This window comes from Mauremys reevesii, linkage group 4 (genome assembly GCF_016161935.1).
Source record: "Mauremys reevesii isolate NIE-2019 linkage group 4, ASM1616193v1, whole genome shotgun sequence".
Lineage (NCBI taxonomy): Eukaryota > Metazoa > Chordata > Testudines > Geoemydidae > Mauremys > Mauremys reevesii.
Genome location: NC_052626.1, coordinates 41,337,731 through 41,360,909, shown reverse-complemented (window position 1 = coordinate 41,360,909; position 23,179 = coordinate 41,337,731). Strand labels below are relative to the sequence as shown.

The following is a 23,179-nucleotide window of genomic DNA, read 5'->3' as shown; positions in this document are numbered from 1 at the left end:
CCATCTTGTAAATAACCATGGCAATTAGACGTTGTATCCAGTGGAAATGCAGGTTGTCATATTCCTCTATTGCCACTAGTGGGCAGGAGCTGTGCTGCTGCACCACCACAGAATAGGGAGCTCACTGCCCATCTGATGGGGAAGCTTTCCTATCCATAAGGCGCAAGCCACAGAGCAAGGCCCACTCATGCCGGAGACTGATTAAGGCACTACTTTGGAGCTCCTGTTTCCTGTGTTGATGGAGGCTGGGAACACTTTGACTGTGATGTGATCAACCTCAAAGGGGAAGCTGACTGGAGCATGCACAGGACTTCCAGACTGTTTGTTCAGCACAGCAGCAGCAGTCCATGTAGAATATCAGCACTGTAGTAACAGGTCCAGGACTGAAGGAGTGGCCATCTCCCTCATTCAGATATTGGGGGCTCCCATGTGATTCCTGCTGTTGGATGAGTTGCATTCTGAGTCCATGGCTTGACCTTATGTCAAGCTCCATAACATAAAGTATCAAGGGGAGATGCCTAGGCATCTTGGACAGAAGTTCTGATTGCAGAGCAAAAGTGAAGGGGCTAGTGGGGAGGGATTTCAGAAAGTGTCCCCAGGGCTCACTTTGCTGCGTTGCAGAAGACTGCTTCAGATAGACATGCAGCATGAATAATCTGATAGAGCAGTCTTATCCCCTCTCCCTTCTTTCCCGCCAGCCCAGAGGAATATTTTGTACTCAACTACTGGACCTAATCTGCTGCCAAACCTTGCACACGTTACTCCAGCTTCAGCACAGATTCACACTCTCCCATCCCGCTTCTTGATTCATCAGTTCCTTGCTTCAGCCATGCAGCATGTTTCCATGAAACATTTTTGACCCCGTCTGATCATTTGGGAGTATCTGCCATAGTTCAGTTGTCCTAACCTAGCAGACGTTTGGCTCACGCAATGACTAATTTCTGCAGCTTGTCCTTGTTCTCTTTTTGGCTGCTGCTCCTCTTTGTTCTGAGTGACTGTTTCCCTGTAAAATTTGTCATAATTGGATTCTAAGGTTGGAGGCTCCCCTTGAGAAGACTTCCTGGGTTGCTTGAAGTGGGGACTCTTGGGTACCTTGGCCTAGATCCACAAAGGGTTTTAGGCACCTGAAATGCAGATTTAGATAACACTGTTATCCGCAAAACCCCCACTCAGCTGTCACCCAACCCTATATGCACCTAAACTCACTTGGCACCTACGTTTCCACTGTAAAAGTTCCATAGGCCCTAAGTTTCTGCCTCTGGGCGTGTGCATCAGGCAGGGGTCCAGATGCCCCTCTCACGTCTAAGCCCCAGCAAAATCCTCAAACCAGGGGAAGAGAGCCCTGTCTTCCCCCAGGGCCCAATCCAGTATATGTACTCAGAGCATGACGAACACCACAAGGGGGCCTCCCTTACATCTAGTGATTAGGATACTCACCTGGGATGTGGGAGCCCCCAGTTCAGTTCCCCCACTGTCCAGTGAGACGGGCTTTGAACAAGGGTTTCCCCACCTCTTAGGTGAATGCCCAAACCACTGGGCTACAGGATATTCTGATGTGGGTCTCTCTTGTTGAAGTTGTTCTACTTTCATTAAAAATATATATTAATTGGCCCTAGAGCAGGGATCTCAAACTTCAAATCACCATGAGGGCCACATGAGGACTAGTACCTTGGCTCCAGGGCTGCATCACTGATACCTTTTCATACAAATTTACAAAAGCCCCCTCCTGCCCCCACTCCACCCCTTCCATGAGACCCCGCCTCCTCCCACCCCTTCCCCGCCTCCATTCCAACCCCTTCCCCAAAGTCCCCACCCCAACTCCGCCCCCTCCCTGCCTCTATTCCAACCCCTTCTCCAAATCCCTGCCCCCCCCGCCTCTTCCCCTGAGCATGTCGCATCCCCGCTCCTCCCCACTCCCTCCTGGAAAGTCCTAAGTGCCGCCAAACAGCTGTTTGGCAGCAGGAAGCACTGGGAGGATAGGCGGAGGAGCTGGGATGCAGCGCGCCGGGGACGGAGGCGGGGGATGAGGGGAGCTATGGCAGGCCACAGGAAATAACTCGTGTTTGAGACTCCTGCCCCAGAGCGTGAGGAACACTCTCTAGTCCAATGGCTACGGTACTTGCCTGAGAGATGGGCAATCCCTGTTCTAATCCCTACTACCCGGCAGGCAGAGAGGGGGGAATTAAACAGGGATCTCCCATGTCCTGGGCAGTGATGAGCTGCCAAATTTTTAACAACCGGTTCCCGCCCCCCACTCCTGTCCCATCCAACCCCATGTTCCTTGACAGCCCCACCCATGCCCTATCCACCCCCTTCCCTGTCCCCTGACTGCCCCTTGCCACCCCATCCAACCCCTTCTCTCATTCCTGATGGCACCCCGGGGACCCCTACCCCATCCAACCACCCCTTCTCTCTGTCCCTTGACTGTCCCTGGAATCCCTACCCCTAACAGACCCCCCCCGCCCCATCCAACCCCTGCTCCTTTCTGACTCCCCGGACCCTTACCCCCATTCAATCCCCCTGTTCCCTGCCCTCTGACTGCTCCAACACTAATCCACCCCCCCAACTCCCCTGCCCTCTATCCATCACGCCCTCCCTGCTCCCCTTACCTTGCTGCCTGGAGATGGGGTCCCAGCTGGGCTGGGGCTGGGACCCGGACACTGGGGCAGGAGCCGCGCCGCCCAGCCGGACCGGCCGCAGACGCCGGGACAGGAGCCCTGCTGCGCCGCCCGGCCGGACCCGGCCGCGGACCCCGGGGCAGGAGCCGAGCCCCGCCCGCGCCTGCTGCTGGGCCACGGACCCGGAGCCAAGCTCCGCCGCCAGACCCGGAGCCAAGCTCCGCCGGGCCGCGGACCTGGACCCTGGGGCAGGAGCCGAGCCCGCCCGCGCCCCCACGGCAGCAGCCGAGCCGCGCCCCACGGCAGGAGCCGTGCCCCGCCCGCGGCTGCTGCTGGGCCACGGACCCGGTGCCTAGCTCCGCCGCCATACCCGGAGCCACGCTCCGCCGCCGGGCCGCGGACCTGGACCCTGGGGCAGGAGCCGAGCCCCGCCCGCGCCCCCCACGGCAGGAGCCGAGCCCCGCTGCGCCGCCGGACCCGGCCGCGGACCCCGGGGCAGGAGCCGAGGCCCACCCGCGCCCCCCACGGCCGGAGCCGAGGCCCGCTGCGGCGCCGGAGCCGGCCACAGACCCCGGGGCAGGAGCCGAGCCCCGCTGCGCCGCCAGACCCGGCCGCGGACCCTGGGGCAGGAGCCGAGCCCCGCCCGCGCCCCCCACCCAGCCGCGGACCCCGGGGCAGGAGCCGAGCCCCGCCCGTCCCGCCCCGCCCCGCTTGCTTACCTGCCTGCCTGCCTGCCTCCCTCCTGTTCAGGCTTCCCGCGAACATCTGATTCGCGGGAAGCAGGGGAGGGGGAGGAGAAGGGGGTGGAGCAGGAGAGGAGCGGGAGGTGAGCTTCAGCCGGAGCTTTTGTTAAATTTAGCAGCCCTTATAGAACTGGTTGTCCTGGAACAACCGGTTCTAAAATGGCTGCTAAATTTAACAACCGGTATCACGGGAACCAGTGCGAACCGGCTCCAGCTCACCCCTGCGTGGCTCTTTAGCATCCGGTTCTCTGTCCGGCGTCTAATTTTAGCAAACGGTTCGCGTGAACCGTTGCGAACCATCTGCAGCTCACCCCTGGTCCTGGGTGAGTACCCAAACCACCGGGCTAAAGGTTGTAAGAAAGGCCACCATGGTCACCTCCTCCTCACAAGAAATGGCTGAGGCGCCTACACCACCTGACTCCAGGCAGCGGGTCCTGGCTGTGGATTGCAAGCAGAAATAGGTGCCTGCAGCCTGGACTTAGATGCCTATCTCCATGGCGGAGGTGGGTGGTGGGGATTAGGACACACCCCTCTTGCTGGCATCACCCACTGACTACTTTACCTGGCTCTCTGCCTAGCATGCAGGCTTTTATGGATCCCATTCTTAGGCACCTACCTCTCCCCATTCATTGTATAGGAAACCTAGGGGTCTAACTCAGGCTTTGTGGCTCCCATTGTTGTTCCAGTGATTTGCTAGGCACCTACAAGTTAGGTGTTTCACAGAGCCACAGCCCTGACTGTAGAGTTTGGAGAAATCGGTCTTTCTGCAGGCAGTGTTTCTGAGCGGAGGTTAATGCCAGGGGTGCCCTTCTTAAAGGAGATCTGCAGTATCAGGGATTACACCACTCGCTAGCTGTGGAATCCACCTCAGGCTGATTCAGCACAAACAATGCTATGTTGCTGATTGAGGAATCTCAGCCTGGATTGCTCCATTAACCCACTGCGGGGTTAACTCCATTAACAGAAAGGGCATTAACACAATGCAGCTATGGGTATGGCTACACAGCCTAAAAAAACCTACAACAGCGAGTCTCAGAGCTTAGGTGAACTGATTCAGGCTCATGCTACAGGGCTAAAAATAACAGTGTAGATGTTCCTGCTCAGGTGGGGCCTGGGCTCCATCCCCAGCACAAATGTCTACACTGCTATATTTAGCCCCGGAGCACAAGCCCAAGTCAGTTGACCCAGCCCTGAGAGTCCTTGCCATGGTTTTTTTTTGCCGGACAGACATACCCAAACACAGTTACGCACAGGTTACTGTCACTGTGGCCATTAGTTCCCAAACACCTAGGTGTTGCAGTCCATTATCACTGCTGCGCACTGGAGATGCCCTACCGTAGCTCAGGGACCACTTGTTTACACCTGTAGTGAACAGCTGCTCCTCCCTGAATTTCATTTTGGAACCAATGCACTTCCCATGTTGGTGCTGCTGCTGCTCTCCTAGAACGGGGATGTAAGTGCAAGGTGACTGCTACTCTATAAAAGGGGCTGTTTTTTTTCCAGAAGGCCAGGGTCCTCCTGCAACCACCTCTATTTTCTCTCTATTTCCCTTTCCTGCGAAAAAACCCCAGTGTGGCACCCCAATCAACACAGCTCCTGGGTCAGTCAGAGGGGTGAGTCCAGCTCAGTGATAATAAACTAATCATATTGCTTTCAGAGCAAAGTGCTCTGGGAGCTTTATACAAGAGATTTTAATACATGTAAAACAGGGTACAACCTTATTTTATTTTATTTTAACACAGGGAAGGGGACTGACTCAAATGGGCATGTCACTGCAGTCTGTTCCTTTGAGTCTGCACCCGAACCCCAGACACCAAGGAGCTCACACATCAGGGCGGTCACACGCTCAGGTTCCCTCACAACTGAGCTCATAGACATGTGAGGCTTGATTCCTAAGGGGCACTTAGGGCTGAGCATGTGCAGTGCCTAAGCGTTAGGCACCCTGCCACCCAGTAGAATTCACAGCCCCAAGTTAGGCACCCAGGCCTGGGGAGAGTTCGGCGCTAAAAAGGGGATTCACAGAAGCCAGCATGCTGAGGGGGGAGCTGCCTATGCTAGCCCCTCAGAGGGAGTTAGCTCAAGTCAAGGCTGGCCAAAGATGCCTTCCACCATTTGGGATTCTCTTGTTGAAGCTGTCCCACTTTGTATAAAATACTTAAATCGCCCTTGGCCAAGGGGAAGAGGCCCCTACAGGTATTTTTCCTGCAACAGCCTAGCAGACTCCTCCTTACAAACAGCTTATTTATTATGTTAAACTTATCTCCCACTGGCAAATCCAGGCAAGAGCATTCTGGCACGTGGCTCACACATTGGGAGCGCACTATACCAGAGGGTCCTGAAGGAATATTTTTCGTTAACATCATTCAGTAGTTTTGTATTGCCCACAAGACTGTCTTAGCGGCGCACTGTGGTTCCTTCAAAAGAATAGAGTTCCCTCAGAAACTGTATGTCAGAGGTAACTCACAAGGGAAGCACATAGTAGATAAAGGCTTCCCCTGGGACAGAGGAGACTGTGGGTTCCCGTGCAGTGCAGATGTTCCTGCTTGGGCTGGAGCCCAGGCTCTGAGACCCGTCTCCCCATGCTCCAGCCTGAGTGGGAAAACCTACACTGCTATTTTTAGCCTCATAGTGCAAGCCCATGAGACTTGCTGCCCCAGGGCTTTTTCTGCAGTTTAGATACACCCCATAATAATAATTGGAGATATACCTATCTCCTAGAACTCGAAGGGACCTCAGAAGGTCATTGAGTCCAGCCCCCTGCCTTCACCAGCAGGACCAAGTACTTATTTTTGACCCAGATCCTTAAGTGGCTCCCTCAAGGAGTGAGCTCACAACCCTGGGTTTAGCAGGCCATTGCTCAAACCACTGAGCTATTCTGCCCCCCCATCCATGGCACACTTCCTACTATTCTGCTCCTTTAATGGCCACACTTGGGATCTTTTGACCTGAAACAAAGAGTTCCACTGTTGCATGGCCAGACTTATGGCCAATTGGCTTTTGAACCTTTTCAACCACCAGAGGATTTGGTATCTACCTCGATAAGGAAGGACAGCCATTTCCTGTGTATTTTCTTAGAGCCTCTGGCAGTTGTTACTGCAGTAATTTTATACTACCTCTGGCAGAGCTGCAGTTCAGCCCACTTTCAGGCACAGAATGACTTACCTGAAACTCCAGTTCACACTATGTTTGCAGTCATTCACTTGCTCACAATGGTTAAGAAAAAAATACAGATGAGTTTGGCAAAATGGCAATCTGATGATGGCCTATGACATCAAACTGACCTCTTAGTTCTCAGACCAAAAAGTCTGGGATGGGGAGGGGTTGGCTGTTTTCTTTTCATAGCTGTGATCTGTCCCAGTTGTGACTGTGCTTTTTGTTTTGGAGTTTTATTCCATAGAGCAGGAGTCCCCAGTGCGGTGCCTGCGGGCACCATGGTGCCCACCAGGTCATCTAAGTGCGCCCGCGTCCTGGCTGGCGGACAAGCATCTGCCGAAATGCTGCCAAAAAGCATCATCATCAAGAGGTGTCGCCACTGAAATGCCGCCGAAAAGCGGAGGTGCCACCAAAATGCCGCTGATTTTCGGCAGCATTTCGGCGGCAAGGCCACTTGACGTTGCCGCTTCTCTGCGCCATTTTGGCAGATGCTTGTCCACCGGCCATAGTCCTCAGTGGCTCATTGTCCGGCGCCCGCCACCTGGAAAAGGTTGGGGACCACTGCCATAGAGGGTTAAAGTCTGAGACTGACTCAATGAGTGGGCACTGATGTGGGAGAGTTCAAATCCCTGCTCTAGTGACTACTTAGGACTTGGGCAGCTGGGGGCATGCGCACAACACTGGCAGAAATTTAGATGATGCCATGGGGACCTTATCAGTGGAAATGTAGGTGCTTACAGTGGTAAGGAGCTGCTGGGAATAGGGATGTTTGAGGCTCTAAATCAGGGGTCGGCAACCTTTCAGAAGTGCTGTGCCGAGTCTTCATTTATTCACTCGAATTTAAGGTTTCACGTGCCAGTAATACATTTTAACGTGTTTAGAAGGCCTCTTTCTATAAGTCTATAATATATAACTAAACTATTGTTGTATGTAAAGTAAATAAGATTTTTAAAATGTTTAAGAAGCTTCATTTAAAATTAAATTAAAATGAAGAGCCCCCCGGACCGGTGGCCAGGACCAGGGCAGTGTGAGTGCCACTGAAAATCAGCTCGCGTGCCGCCTTCGGCACACGTGCCATAGGTTACCTACCCCTGCTCTAAATGTTGGATTTAAAGGCTCTGTCTACACTATGCAGCTTTTAACGACATGGCTGCTGACAAAAAACTTCCACCCACCCCCCGAGCTTTAGTCGACAGGAGAGCGCTCCTGCCAACAAAGCGCTGTTCACACCAACGCTTGTCATCGACAAAACTTTTGTCTTTCGGGGAGGTGTGTGTTGTGTTTTTTAACACCACTGAATGACAAAAGTTTTGTCTTTCCCTTGCCAGTGTAGACAAAGCCTTTGGCACTGAAAGTGGCAGTTAGGCGCCTAAGCCACCCTTGTGAAGCTAGCCCCTGGAGCTCAGACACTAAGAACAAGGCGAAAGGACTAAAGATCACATCTGTCAGTCTTGTGTTAAATTAGAATGCTGTTTTTAAAACCAAGGCACAGGAATGAGCCCAGCACTTCAGATACCAGGTCCCAGAGCAAACTCTTGTTCTTTAATGTCAGCAGAATGAAACTGATTAAGCTTAAAGCCACTCTCCTGCAATCAGGAACATGAAAACATGATTTAAAAGTGTTCAGCAAACATTATTAGCTCAATGTCCTCCCCAGCCAGCTTGGAGTCCTTCCCTTTGGATGAGACTCGTCTCCTCCTACCCAGCCCCTCTGTTAATCACCTTTGTATTTCATCTACCTTTTACACATGCTTTTCTGCGGGAAGAGGAGACTTCTCTTGAGGGACAACAACAGAGGCTGTCCCAAGGTAGCGCTTGTGCTGTTCTCACTAGGAAGCTGATAGCACCAGCACAAAATGAAATATGGCAAGTGGAATGACAGCAGCTGTGTCTGGAGTGGCCTCAGATCCTATAATTACAGCTCCCTTTATTACCTCTGCTAATGGCCCTCCAGGATGACAGAAATGATAATGAATTAACAGATTATGAACTCCACTTGCCACAAATTATGTGTGTGGGTTTAAAAAAAAAAATTTCTGGGAGCTCACCCTGCCAAATCACTGAAATAAAAATACCAAATGTCACTACATCAGCTAGGGCAAATCAAGTAACTTTCCACAGGGGATGTGACAACCTGCAGCTGGAAGTTAGAGCAGCCCTAAATAGTGCTCTAATTTGCACCAGGGATTGAAACAGCCTCTAGCTGGCTGCACGCTGGTGTGGGGCTACAAAGGTGACATAAAACAGTTTCTTTGCCCTGTGTTGAGAAAAGCTCAGCCAGACCTGAGGATCTAACCCCGTATCTCTGTTTTTGCATTCAGTGGGGTTTGTCTGTGCACTGTTTCTTATCATACCTTCCTCCCTAGTCTTGTTTCTTCATTGGAACAGGAGGCAACTGGTGAATTTGCTGTGCAAATAGATTAGGTCTTTATGGCCAGTAACTCTCCAAATTTTAGTCCAACTGGCAGAGATTCTGGAGAATGGACAAGAACAGGGGCAATGGCTGAAGCTGGATGTAGAGTCCTTGCCAATGCCAACTGACCCGGAACCTCACACTGTTACTCAATAGCTCCAGTAGAACAGGAAGCTGCCTTCTTCCTGGGGACAGGCTCACTCACTCCTAGTTCTTACCACAGATCTCTACCTAAACTCCTTGGGCCATGTTCTGATCTCAGTGACACCAGCGTAAATCCAGAGTTCACTTCGCCTGGGGTCCATGGAGTTACTTCATTTATACCAGTGTGAGATCAGAATCTGGCTCTTTAAATCACACATCTCTGGTGGTGACTGATCTTTGAAGGGGGTAAGAGAGACAGGCACAGGTGCCATAGGTCAGTGGTTCTCAACCAGGGATCCATGTAGTCTGGGGGTACACAGAGGTCTTCTAGCAGGTATGTCAACTTATCTAGATATTTGCCTAGTTTAGAACAGGATACATGAAAAGCACTAGCAAAATCAATACAAACTAAAATTTCATACTGACAATGACTTGTTTATACTGCTCTGTATACTATATCAGAGTTTTTCAATCTGGGGGTCACAATTTATTTTATAAGTATATGGTAAAAATGAGAAAGTCAGCAGTTTTTCAGTAATAGTAAGCTGTGACCCTTTTTTTGTGTGTGTCTGACTTTGCGAGGTGAAACTCGGGGTACACAAGACAAATCAGCCTCCTGAAAGGGGTACAGTAGCCTGGAAAGCTTGAGAACTACTTGCATAGGTCTATCTAATATACACAATTCATTTCCATCCAGCATACTTTCTAGCAGTTTTCCAAACCTTTCCGCAAGTGATTGCCATTTGTACAGACCATAAAGGAGGCACTGTATGTAACAATACAATACAGTAACTCCTCACTTAACATTGTAGATATGTTCCTGAAAAATGCAACTTTAAGCAAAACAATGTAAAGCAAATCCACTGTCCCCATAAGAATTAATGTAAATAAGGGGGTTAGGTTCCAGAGAATTTTTTTTCACCAGACAAAAGACTAATTAAAAAAAAATATATATATATATATACACACACACACACACACACACATGCACACACACAGAGTATAAGTTTTAAACAAACAATTTAATACTAGTACAGTGATGATGATTGTGAAGCTTGGCTGAGGTGGAGGAATCAGAGGGTGGGATATTTCCCTTACTGCTAAATGATGAACTAGCAATTGGCTGAGGCCTCAAGGGTTAACTCTCTCTCTACACAAGGCAGCAGGAATAGAGGGAGATATGCGCATTTCCCTTAAGTACACTGCCTTGTTAATTAGATCAGCTTGCTGATAGGCAGCTGCTGCAAGCTCCCTCCCTCCTGAGTCCTGGTCTGTCCCCCCTGCTCTATGGAAGATGGGGTAAGCAGGGTGCAGGAGGGAGGGGGACACCCTGACATTTGCCCCCCTCCTTCCTTCCCTCTCCCCCCCACAGCAAGCAGGAGTCTCAGGGAGCAGCTCCAAGGCAGAGGGCAGGAGCAGCACATGGCAGTGGTGGGAGGGACACAGCTGAACTGCAGGCGGCTGCTGCACAGGGAACTTAGGGGAGGGGGGAACTAATAGGAGGGCTGCCCATCCACCCTGGTTCCAAGCCCCCACCAGCTAGCTGCAACAGGCTGCTCTTCCTGCAAGCAGTAGACAAAGCAGGCGGCTGCCAAACAACGTTAGAAGGGAGCATTACACAACTTTAAACGAGCATGTTCTCTAATTGATCAGCAATGTAACAACGAAACAACATTAACCGGGACAACTTTAAGTGAGGAGTTACTGTAGCAGTATAGGGGAGCAGGCCACATTCTGCTCTTACGTGGGTGCCTACTGCAGTTAATGGAGAGCATGCCTGTGTGAAAGAGGGATTTGGACCAGCAGCTGCAGGTGGGATGGGAGTTAGGGTGCAGAGGTGACACTTTGGAGAGAATGGCTGAGCCCAGGCGGCAGGAATTAACTGGTTCATTAGGAATCAGAACCCAGCAGGAGGGGGGGTTCCAAAGTGTGTTTTGAAGAGAAAGTTTAGGACACAGTTCTGTGCAGGAGCAAAGGGGGCTGTTCTAGATAATGCTGGCACAGTGGAGAAAGGATGTACTGCCTGCTGGGCCTGGGGAAAAAGCAGGTCAAGCTGGGGAGCTGATGGATGACATCATGGGAAGACTGGTGATTAATAAGGTGTACTTACAGAGGTGGGTGGGTGTGAGCATTGCTCTGTGAGGCCAGAGGAATCAAAGCAATGAACAAGATCCATAGAGAGCAGGATGGACTTTGTACACACACCTGCAAGGCCACATACTGCGCACACCGGCAACTGCAAAGAAAGGAAATAACTTGGAAGAACTGATTGACACTATCCAAAAAGAAAAGCAGGAGGAAATCCTGTGTGGTCTGGGCCCTATTACCATATGGCTGAGCACCTCAAAATCTTCACCATATTTATTGTCACTCACCTCTTTCAGGGAGAGAAGTGCTATTATCCCCATTTTACAGATTGGGAACTGAGGCAGAGCAAGACTAAGCAACTGACCCAGGACAGCTGTGGGAATTGAATCTAGGGCCCTCAAGGCTAGAACCCGAAGCACTGGACCAGCCTTCCTTTCCGTAGTTGAATGAATGGCTAATGCCAAAGTGGTTGGATAGAGGGTAGGGAATGGGGAGTGCAGATAGGAGAGAGAGAGGCTATAAACTTTGGGAACCGAAGGTATAAGTGCTCTGCAAAGCAGACGTCCTCTCTCCCAGAGGGATAGCATCAGCTCCACATGCAGCAGAGGGCAGTGTCAGCAAGGCGTCAGAAATCAGGAGGCCAGGAGCCTGATGCACACTTGTCATCAGACCATTCTCCCATTTACTCAGAATGGTGCCTTCAGGGGCTGTGGTAAAAGGGGACTGTATAGTAGCTGCCAGAGGAGGAGCTGAGGACAAAGGAAGAGGCAGGTCTCAGAGAAACAGATTTTTTTAAAAGAAGGAACCCACATGTTCCTGTTCTCTTGGCTGTGACAGCCTGCAGTAGGGGGCCCCAAACTTTGCTGATGTGAACACCTAACCCTCCAAGACCTCCATGCACTCCTGGCCAACCATAGCTAACTCAAGAACGCATCAGGTCCTTCCTATACAAACATATTCAGGGCCTGGAACAGGCCTGGATTGTTATCTGGAGAGACGCCTGTGACAATGGGGATTGTGCGCGAGCATCCCTTGCACAGCGATGATAGACCAGATGCTGTTAGGCAGATGGCACTCAGCTAGGGATTCAATCTAACTCATTTCACTCTCTATTCCAGCTCGTCTCCCTGGTGGTCTTTAGCTGTTCCCTTATTCCCTCTGGCACTCCTCCCCAATGGATTATCGATTCCTCCCTCCCACCCACTGCTACCCCCAGACCTCACACACACAACACGTGACAGCTGATTGGTATCTGTTAATTAATGTGGCCTGGGGCCTCTTTTCTATTCAGGGGCCTGATAAGGGAAATTGGATGTCCAAGGGCTGCCATGCCATTATCACCCTTTGCTTCCCCTGGCAACACAAACACAAAACATGGCGTAGTGATAAATAAATAAGACTAACCCATCCCTCTGCCCTCACTTCCTTGGGCTGAGATAGCACAGATAGAAAAATAGAACCCACAGTCGGTCAATACAGCAATCACCAGCTCTTTTGTTAATTGCTGACTTGATAACAAGAGAAATCAAATGATCATTGCAGTGGCTGGTTACCTGGGCCCAGACACAGCGACGTGAGCGATGAAGGCTGTGGGAATAAAGGGCATCTTGCTGCGCACAGTTCGCAGCCTGTCGGGCTGGGGAGTCTCAGAGCAAGAGGCTAATGAGCTCAGACAGGGCTGCAGGAGGAGAGCGCTGAGTTAGGATAGAAAACTAGAGAGAAAAAAAAGCCAGTGTTGGAGAGAAAGGCGGGGGCCTGAAGGTGAGGGAGGGGAAAGAATGCTGCGCCAAGTCTTAGGTGTTCCTGCTGCTTAGAAATACTCAGGACTTCTCATTTCAGCTCAGTGCTGTGAAACTCTATTGCCAGGATAGGCTGCCCCAGTGCCCCTGAAATGTAAACAGAGACAGACACCCCGCTCAGGTCTCTGTCAGGGTGGCAGGGACACTACACACTGTGTTTAGGATTTGCTGACAAATGGACGCACGGCAGCTGTGTCCATTCGGGATCCAATGTCAGGCTGCTACAGAGCCTGAGGTCATCTCTGCCGACTCTCTCCTTTTTCTTAGGCTCCAGCAGAGTTTTTCCTCATTGCTTTTCTGATGAGAAGCATCTTATGAGGTCTGATCATTTCAGGAGAAATCTTTCTCACGCTCTCTTGTATGTCAGACACTGGAGCAGAGTGCGCCTCTCATCTCACTCTCCTCTGTCACGTGGGTTGTGAACTCACTCCTCTTTTGGTGCAAGCAGTGTTTTGTGCCTCCCAGCTTATGGTAATTTCATCTCTGTCTCGGGGGGGGTGGGTGTCTGCCTCAGGTCTGCCTGTCTCTGTAGTGAGCTCTATTCATGTGGCCAGGATCTACGGCTGTGTAGGGATCCGTACCTTCTTGCTGCTTGGTTTATTCATATGACACATCTATTGGTATTTTAGGGTTTGGTCTGGCAGCCTCAGCATTTTTCGATATTGAGTGGGGCTCTTCCATTAGAAAGTTGGAGTCGCTGAGTGTGGGAAGTCGTGTTGTTCAGAAGTGGATCATGTTTTCATATGGATTTAACTTTTGATCCTCCAATGTGCTACAGTGGAGGAGAATTTGCCACTTCGGCTGAGATGGTATTTTGATCATGATGAGCTTGAAACTCAGGCAAGCATCTTCTCTTCCTACCCTATCAGGAGCCCACTGACTCCCTTTGGAGTGCTTCCCTGTCGAGCCAGCAGAGTTCCTTGCTGGGATGGGGAGAGAATGGGTTGCATTACAGAAAATACAGCAGGAGGAACAGGGGAGCAAAGTACCTACCAGGTAGTACTGCAGGAGGAACAGGGTCAGGGTACATCCCACCATGGTGTGGCCTGAGGACTGGGCTGTATTCAGGACAGTGCTGCAAGGAAACACGGGGAGCACAAAGGATGGATTCCGGGCAGGGCTGCAGGTGGACTGGGAAGTAAAGAGATGGGTGAATTCCAGAGGTGCCAGACACTACATGATGAGGGCCACGTAAGTACCTAGACAGGGCATGTCTACATGGCCCACGCAGCAAGCCTCCCAGCCCAGGTCAAAAGACTTGGGCTCCCAATACCACACTAAAAATAGCTGTTCAGACATAGCAGCTCAGGCTCTGAAGCCTGGGGGGAAGGAGACGGCATTAGAGCTCCAGCCCAGGCCACAACTTCAGAGCACCGACTCCACGGCAGTTTTTGAGTGCTAGTGTGAGCCCCACAAACCCAAGTACATTGACCCGGGCTGGGAGGCTTGCCACGGGCTTTGGAGAGATGCTCAGTGACCCCATGTAATGTGCAGGGGATTGGGAAGATGGAGTGATTCCCAGAAAAACTGGGGAGCTGTTGGGGATACAGCCTTTGGAGCCCATCCCAGTTTGACCCTGCTTGTCATTTGCCCTGTCAGGTTTCTCTAATCTCTCCCTGGGGGACCAGATGAGCCTCCTGCAGAGCGCCTGGATGGAGATCCTCATCCTGGGCATTGTGTACCGCTCACTGCCCTACGAGGACAAGCTGGTCTATGCCGAGGACTACATCATGGATGAGGAGCACTCACGCCTGACGGGGCTGCTGGAGCTCTACCTGGCCATCCTGCAGCTGGTGCGCCGGTACAAGAAGCTGAAGGTGGAGAAGGAGGAGTTTGTCACACTCAAGGCCCTGGCCCTTGCCAACTCAGGTAAAACCATGGCCCAGACTGATGTGAGGCTCAGGGAGCCAAGGCCAACATGGATCTAGCACTCTAATATGCTCCTGAAAAGTCAGAGGACCAGTGCAGGCTATACTCTGGCTCCTGGTAACAATGAGTCTCTCCAGTGGGTCTAACACAGCGCCACTCTCCCACACTGTTTTTCTTTCAGTTTAGAAGTGAATTGAGTACCTGGTGAAAATGTAGCCTTATCTCCAGGGATCTGGATATAGGTTATAGACCCTTTTCTCTCTTAGAATGCTGCTCCCAATATAGGCCCTGGTTGGAGAGGAATGAGTAGCTGGAGCAGGAGTTGAGGTATGAGCCCTTTCACTCATGAGTCTCCAGCTCCAATCTGGCCTCAAGTTTGTTGACAGCGGGGACTGGCTGGCTTTTGGAGAGAGAACTACTGAATATGGAGCTTTTGCCCACTAGTGTACTGGATCCAGTCAGACCTAGGTCGGGGGACAGGCTGGATCAGAGAATGGGATATGGAGCCTTTTACCTTGAAGTCACCAGTTCCTATTCAAGCCCAGGTCAGGGAGAGCCGGCTGGCTCTTGGAAAATGGGATTCAGCACTTTTTGTTTCTAAGGCCCTGTTTGAATCTGGCCAAGCTCAGTGGTGACTATAGAGAAGCCAGACTGTAAAATCAAATTTTACACCCTACTCAAATGTATGGGGTGCTCACCAGTGTGAAATTAGTTGAGGGTTCCAATCCCAGTTGACAAGTGGGCATAACACCAAAACCACCACTACAGTTAGCACTAACTGTCTCCCTTTGTTAGCAGCCTCATCAGAGAAGCCAAGGTCTGAACAGGCCACAGAGAGTAAACTCCACTTCAGCCACAAAATAGGCAGAGGCCCTCCAGAGCAGAGTGAGGCGCGCTGGCTGGGATTAGGGCAGTAAGAGCTTGCCCCAAATCACAACAGATAGTGTGTGCTGTGCAGCTGAAAAGGTGTTACTCACACATCTATCCACGAGGGATCAGTGAAAGTCGTCAGAGCTAAAGTTACTGCATAATGAGACCTGCTACTAAGTCAAACATGTTACAAAAGTCTCCGTCTATTATATCTATTTAGTTACCTTTATCAACCAAACTTGCAATCTCCCCAAAGAACAAAATCAGGTTTGTTTGACATGCCTTATTTTCCATAAAATAATGTTGACTGTCAAATGTTATATTCCTATTCTTTATTAATGGAATCCTGAATCAGCTTTTCCATTATTTTTCCTAGGATTGAACTTAGGATAACTCGCCTATAATTCCCTGATCTTGACCTGTTTGAATATTGGCATATTAGCATCTTCCAGTCTTCTGGATTTTCCCTGGTATTCCAAGATTTATTAAAAAAATTATCAGCGAGACAGAAAGCTCCTGAGCCAAATATTTTAGGATTGTTTGGTACAAATTATCTGGGCCTACTGATTTTAAAAATGTTCATGCCTAGATGTTGTCTAACATCGTCCTCAGTTACCCATGGACTGGAAAGTAGTTCATCCTCCTCAGATAATGAGATTACATCATTCTGCTTCTTTCCAAATACAGAACAGAAATATTTATTGAATACTTCTGCCTTTTCTGCATCATTATTAACAAGTGCACAATTTCCATCTAGTAATGGAGTACTGTTGCTAGAATTTCTTTTGTTCCTAATATACTTTTTAAATAAATCTTCACTATTGTCCTCAGCCTGCCAGCCATGGATTTTTCCCTGATGTCCTTAGTTTCCCTTATCAATTTTCTGCACTTCATCACTTCTAATTTATATTGATTGCCATCTATTTCCCCTCTTTTTCCATTTGTTATGAGTTGCTTTTATATTTCTAATTGCTGCCTTTGCTTCACACTGGACCAGGATGGGCTTTTAGCCACAGTGGGCCTCTTTCTTGATTGTGGAATTGTGGCTTTTTGGCAATCTAATAAACTCTTTATGAAGAAATAGCCTCCAACCTAAAAGGAGGGTCCCTCCATTAGACAAGGAGCAGAAACCAGAGCAGTGATGTGAAGGAAGCTACAGGCCCTAACACCCACCCAGCTGGGCTGAAGTGCTAAGGGTACCACAGGAGGCTGTTTTGTGGGCTGTGCTCTAAGTGGGGACCTATGAGCTCAATGCTGCCATCAGGGTTTTTTGCAATAGGCACTTCAGTACTCGGTGTTGCACTCTCTTGACCATGCTCATACCTGGGGCATAAGCAGGGCAGTGCCCAGCTCCGGATATGCTGGAGCAGACAGTCTGTGGGGAGAATTACCATCAGTGACAGAACAATATTTACCATAAAATAAAGCAACCAACTCTCAGCAGCCGCTTTGTGGTTCTGCTTCTCACTCCATGAATCCGGAAAAACAAGAGTAAGGGTTAGAAAACACTGGGCCCAATCCCGCTCTCAGCTACAGGGGTGCAACCGCTTTGACTTCAGTGGGTTGGTGCAATACAGCTGCAAGCAGAATTTAGTTTTTACAGTCCCAGTATTTCTTGCTCGAATGTTTGAAAGTCAACAGTGTGTGAGATCTCCCTGCATGCGTCTGTTTTTTTCCTGTGGGAAAAATAGGATGTGATCATGTAACTAAAAACTGTATCACAATCTATACACCCAGGCGGGTGAATTAAGGTTGCACAGCTGACCTTAGGCTGGCTTTTTAGTACTTGACTTAACTTTAATGTCCTTGTAATGTCACTATGGACTCAATTTCCATATCGCGGGGCACACTTGCACAAATGCAGTGACACACATAAATGCTTGCATGCAAATGGCCAACACCTGCACCTATAGATGTACCTCTGAGCCAGTCCCCAACTCTAGGGATCATGAGCTAATTCAGTTTAAACTAAGTGGAAGGATAAACAAAAATAAGTCTGCAACTAAGGACTTTGATTTCAAAAGGGAATTAGGGAAGTGGACAGGACTGAAGAACTCAAGGATATGAATGTACAGGAGGCTTGGAATTACTTTGTCAAAGTTGCAGATGCTACCTGAAACCTGCCTCCCAAGCATGGGGGGAAGAGAGAGAGAGAATTCATCCAAACTGGATGAGCAAGCACCTCCAAGAGGTTATTAAGAGAAAGCAGAAAGCCTACAAGCAATGGAAGATGGGACAGATCAGCAAGGAAAGCTACCTCCTAGAGGACAGAAATTTAGAGAAAAAATGAGAACTGCTAAAAGCCAAACAGAGTTGGACATCACAAAGAAACTAAAGCCAATAGTAAAAGGTTATATAGCTATATACACAATAAGGAAAGAAGAAGTAGGGCTGCTAAGCACTGAGGATAGATTGGAGATGAAAGATAATCTAGGCATGGCCTCTGTTTTTAATAAGGCTAATAAAGAGCTTTGGGAATAGTGGTAGGGTGGCTATTGGGAATGAGGATATGGAAGTAGAAATGACCACATCCGAGGTGGAAGTCAAACTCAAACAGCTTAATGGGACCAAATCAGGGGACCTGGATAATCTCCATAGAAGAATACTAAAGGAACTGCCACATGAAACTACAAGCCCACGAGCAAGGATTTTTAATGAATCTATAAACCGAAGGGATGGTTATACCCTCTGACTGGAGAATTGCTAAAAGTAGAACCTACTTTTAAGAAAGAGGAAAAAGTGATCCAGGAAACAACAGGCCTGTTAGTTTGACCTCAGTTATATGCAAAGTCTTGGAAGAAATATTGAAAGAGAAAATAATTAAGGATATAGAGATAAACAGTAATTAGAATAAAATACAACATGGTTTTACAAACGTTAGATCATGCCAGATAAACCTGATCTCCTCCTTTGAGCAGATAACTGATTTTTTTAGTCAAAGGAAATGCAGTAGATCTAATTTATCTGGATTCCAGTAAGGCATTTGATACAGTTCCACATGGGAAATTATTAGTTAAATTGGAAAAGATGGGGATTAATGAGAGAATAGAAAGGTGGCTAAAGAATTGTCAGCCTGGAGGGAGGTTACTAGTGGAGTTCCTCAGAGATCGGTGTTGGGACCAATCTCATTTAACATTTTCATGAATGACCTTGGCACAAAAAGTGGGAGTGTGCTAATAAAATCTGTGGATGACACACAGTTGGGAGGTATTGGCAATATGGAGGAGGATCAGAATCGCATACAAGAAGATCTAGAGTATGCTGAAAACTGGAGTAATAGAAATGGGATAAAATGTAATAGTGCAAAATGCAATGTCATGCATGTAGGGACAAAAAACAAGAATTTTTGCTATTAGCTGGAGACATATCAGTTGGAAGCAACAGAGGAGGAGAAAGACCTGGGTGCATTGGCTGACCACAGGATGACTATGAGCCACCAATGTGATGCAGCCATGAAAAAGGCTAATGCAATCCTAGAATGCATCAGGCGAGGTATTTCCAGCAGGGAGAGGAAAGTGTTATTGCCATTACACAAGGCACTGTTGAGACCTCATCTGGAATACTATGTGCAGTGCTAGTCTCCCATGTTTAAGAAGATGAATTCAAACTGGAACAGGTGCAGAGAAGGGCTACTAGGATGACCAGAGTAATGGAAAATCTACTTTATATGAGGAGACTCAAGGAGCTTGACTTGTTTAGCCTAACCAAACAAAGGCTGAGGGGGAAATATGATTGTGCTCTATAAATAATGGAGAGGCACTATTTATGTTAAGTGCCATTGCTGACACAAGCCCAGATGGATATAAACTGGCCCTCAACAAGTTTAGGCTTGAAATTACACAAAGGTTTCTAACGATCAAAGGAGTGAAGTCCTGGAATAGGCTTCCAAGTGGAGGAGTGGTGCCAAAAAACCTAACTAGCTTCAAGACTGAACTTGATCAATGCAGAAGGGCTGGTATGATGAAATTGCTTACAGTGGCATGTGGCCCATCTGCAACTGCTACTAGCAAAAATCCTCAGTAGCCAGAGATGGGACACTAGCTGGGGAGGGCTCTGAGTTATTACAGAAAATTCTTTCCCAGGTGTCTGTTTGGTGGGTTTTGCCCACATGCTCATTTCCCCCAGGTCAGATTGGAAGAGACCCTGGGAGTTTTCACCTTCCTCTGCAGCATGGGCATGGGTCACTAGCTGGTTTAAACTAAAGAAAGACTCAAATTCAGAGAGACTCCACCATTTACTCTAAATTATGATTTGAGGACTTCAGTAATTCAGCCAGAGGTTATGGGTCTATTAAAAGAGGGGTGTGTGTGTAGGATTGCCAATTTTGGTTGCATATGGTCCTGGAGGTTTCATCACATTAAAGATTAATCTTTAATTCCTGGATACTCCAGGACAATCCTGGAGCATTGGTATGTGTGTGAGGGTCTGTGGCTTGCAATGTGCAGGAGGTCAGACTAGATGATCACAATGGTCCCTTCTGGCCTTAAAGTCTATGTGAAGAAGCCAAGTGACTCAGCTGGGCACAGATGGGGGATTGCTGGGAGACAGCTTCCACTGCTGGAGCCCTGGCAGATCACTAATCCTTTTTGTGGGTAAAGCTTCAAGGAGATGCTGTGCGGGACTATAGGAGGGAACGAGTGTGGTTTTATTTGGAGAATAATAACAGATAAAGAGCAGTGAAGACCACTATTTCCCAATACTTCATTCTAAACATCCCGGCAGGGAGCAGGTTCTGACTCGCCAATTGTCCTGTTACTCCGTGCTGTGTGCGCCACAGTGTCAGCCACTGCCACCCAGAGCCTAAGCATTCAGAGGAAGGGGAAGAACCCAAAGGGGCAGAGATTCATTTAAATTCTAGTGCTGAGGGGCTCCCTGCATTTCAGCCCAGAGCCCTAGTTAGTTAGAGGCGTCTCATCCTGTCTGTAACCGTATCCCTTTATTCCCTGCAGCTGCCCCGCCTGAAGACATAGTGCAGAGGTGATTTGAGCACAGTTCTGCAGCAAGGGGTGAACTGTGCCGCAAATTCTGTGATGGTAGAACATGGAGACCCCTGCTCCTATGGGGCCCCAGGGTGCCAGCTTAAACTAAACTTTTATTGTTGGGGGAGGTAATAGGCCCTGCTTGCAGCAACTTGGACAGACTGGCTGTCCATTATCACACGTGCACTCTGTCCCCCATCCACGAAGCTCTGCAGAAGTGCAGGCATGGCTCTTGCTGAATGCACATTAGGAGGGAGTCCTTAGATTACCATGCTTTATGCCCCTGTGGGCCACAGCCTGGCAGCCTCCCTCCTCCTTGGTGCTCTGGCAGCTGTAAAAATTCATAGCCATTGATTTTGTAATTAACAGTTCATCAATGCAATCAACACTGGCTTGCTGATGGATTGCTGGGAAATTAATCCTGCAATGTTATTTTAGTTTTTGCAGGCCGCTGCAGATTTGGAGCTCTTCTCAGCATAGAGAAGGGCAATGGGCAGAGCGGGTTTGGGATGCGGCTGGGTCTTTATAAAAGAAACACAGAGGGGAGGAAATGGGAAATACATTGCTGCTAGGGCTCTTCAGCCTATAGAAATCAGCTGGCGAAGAGAAGCAGCACAGTTACGCTGATTCACCTATCACACAACATCAGCCCCACTCCAAGAGTACCTGGTATATAAAGCACAGCTGGGTACATGCTTCCACCTGATCCCGCTGCCCTGCCCTAAGGGAATGAACACAGGGAGTGTGAGCTGGGGCACAGAGCTAGTGATAGGGAGTCAGATCTGGTGTTCTCCTTTGAAGCTGACTCGCTGCACCTTTGGACAAGTCACTTAGCAGCTCTGTGCCTCAGTTTACCCATCTGTAGCACACCTCCCTCTGAGCTGGGGTTTGAGGCTTATCTGTAAAGCTCACTGAGACTGGCAACGTGCGATTGTAGGCACTCACCTGAAGGGAAAAAGCTGCCCATGTGCCTCAGCTAGACTGTGCAGCCACTCCAGTCACACTGCTCAGCAAACAGGGGCGGAGTGGGGGAGCCACAAAGCAGCTGTGGAGAAAGGCTAGTTTTATTTTTGCTGGTTAAAAGCCACGCTGGCGCCGCTCTGTGAGCCTCTGCTCCACCATGTCCTGAGCTGGGTATGGCCCTGCCAGTACTCCAGGAAGGGTTTCCATCTCTCTGCCACCCCGAGCAGCTGCTAAGCAATTAGTTCAGACAGATGAAGCTCTGTGGAAGTGTTAATTATACCTACTGCGATCACTCGTGATTGGTGGCACAGCAGCAGCCCCTCACTCTTCATGCCACTCCCCCTCAGGAACACAGAGGGCTGGTAGGCACGGGACTAGCCACGTACCCATCCTAACCTCAAGCTCGCGTTGTTCTTGCACAGCTCTCTAGCCCACCTGTAGAAGTGGTTTGTTTATAATGCAATTCACCAGCCACCCTTTGCAACCCTACTGGCCCCTGAGCACCCACTGTCAGAGTACCGCAAAGCCTGGCACAGGCAGCCACGCTGGGGGCACACCCGCCTGCCAGCTCTTCTCACCTGGGCCCTGATGCTTCCTACCCGTGAGCTACTTTCCAGAAGCCGCAGCACTGACAAAGCCTTAGATTCAAATGAAGAATGCAGTTCTGGTTTTTGACCATTGCTCTTTGCTATCTGTCCCCCTCCCCCGCAGATTCCATGCACATAGAGGACATGGAGGCGGTGCAGAAACTCCAGGACCTTCTCCATGAAGCCCTGCAGGACTACGAGCTGAGTCAGCGCCACGAGGAGCCAAGGCGGGCGGGCAAGCTGCTGCTGACCTTGCCCCTCCTGCGGCAGACGGCCGCCAAAGCGGTGCAGCACTTCTACAGCATCAAACTGCAGGGCAAGGTCCCCATGCACAAACTCTTCCTAGAAATGCTAGAGGCCAAGGTCTGACGGCCCTGGTGCCAGCCCACAGCGGCCGGGGAACAAACTAGAAACACAGACGCAGACACAGAGCAATCCAAACAGCAGCAGGGGCCGGCTTTTATCTCCAATCATTTATTATGGAAGAATTATGTAATGTCCAGCTGTCGGCCTGCTTGCCTGCCTGCCTGCCTGTCTGCAGCATCTCATGTACAGAGGGGGAAACTCTTTTAATCAGTCACCTGTTTCTCTGTTTTTGTTTTCGCTGTAGGAAGTACCAGAGCGTGCTCGCGCTCATGGACTTGCAGAAGGGGCTGGAGGGAATGTGGGCCCCTGAGCAGTTACGCTCTCTGCCCTAGCCGGGGAAGCCTGTTCCCCAGCTCCCTCCTCCAACGCTGGAGAGGGAAGGGGGGATTGAAGCAGGACATGAGGAAGCAAAGAGTCACTAGACTTCATCTACTGGTGGTGTGAGGGGGGAGGCAGAGAGGGCAACTCCTGATGTTTGTCATCTCATTCCAGCTCACAGGCCCATGGGGCAGGTGCTTGTTTAGAGAAGAGCCTCATGGGACCTCTTCACTCAAAAATGGTTGCCTCCTGCACTCCTCTAGTGACAC

General features: G+C 49.6%; 1 protein-coding gene across 9 annotated transcripts in view; it reads left to right on the top strand.

Annotated features, from left to right (window-relative positions):
- Positions 1-22,802, top strand: part of ESRRB (estrogen related receptor beta) — a 165,368-nt gene extending 142,566 nt beyond the window's left edge. For 6 of the 9 annotated variants that reach the window (XM_039535262.1, XM_039535267.1, XM_039535266.1 and 3 more), the window contains 2 exons: positions 14,558-14,827; positions 22,351-22,595. In XM_039535262.1, coding sequence (XP_039391196.1) covers positions 14,558-14,827; positions 22,351-22,595 — 515 coding nt within the window. Of the gene's footprint in view, positions 1-14,557; positions 14,828-16,073; positions 16,183-22,350 lie in introns of those variants that run through there. The other 3 variants (XM_039535263.1, XM_039535271.1, XM_039535270.1) reach the window with 2 other exon arrangements.
- The last annotated feature ends 377 nt before the right edge of the window (positions 22,803-23,179 follow it).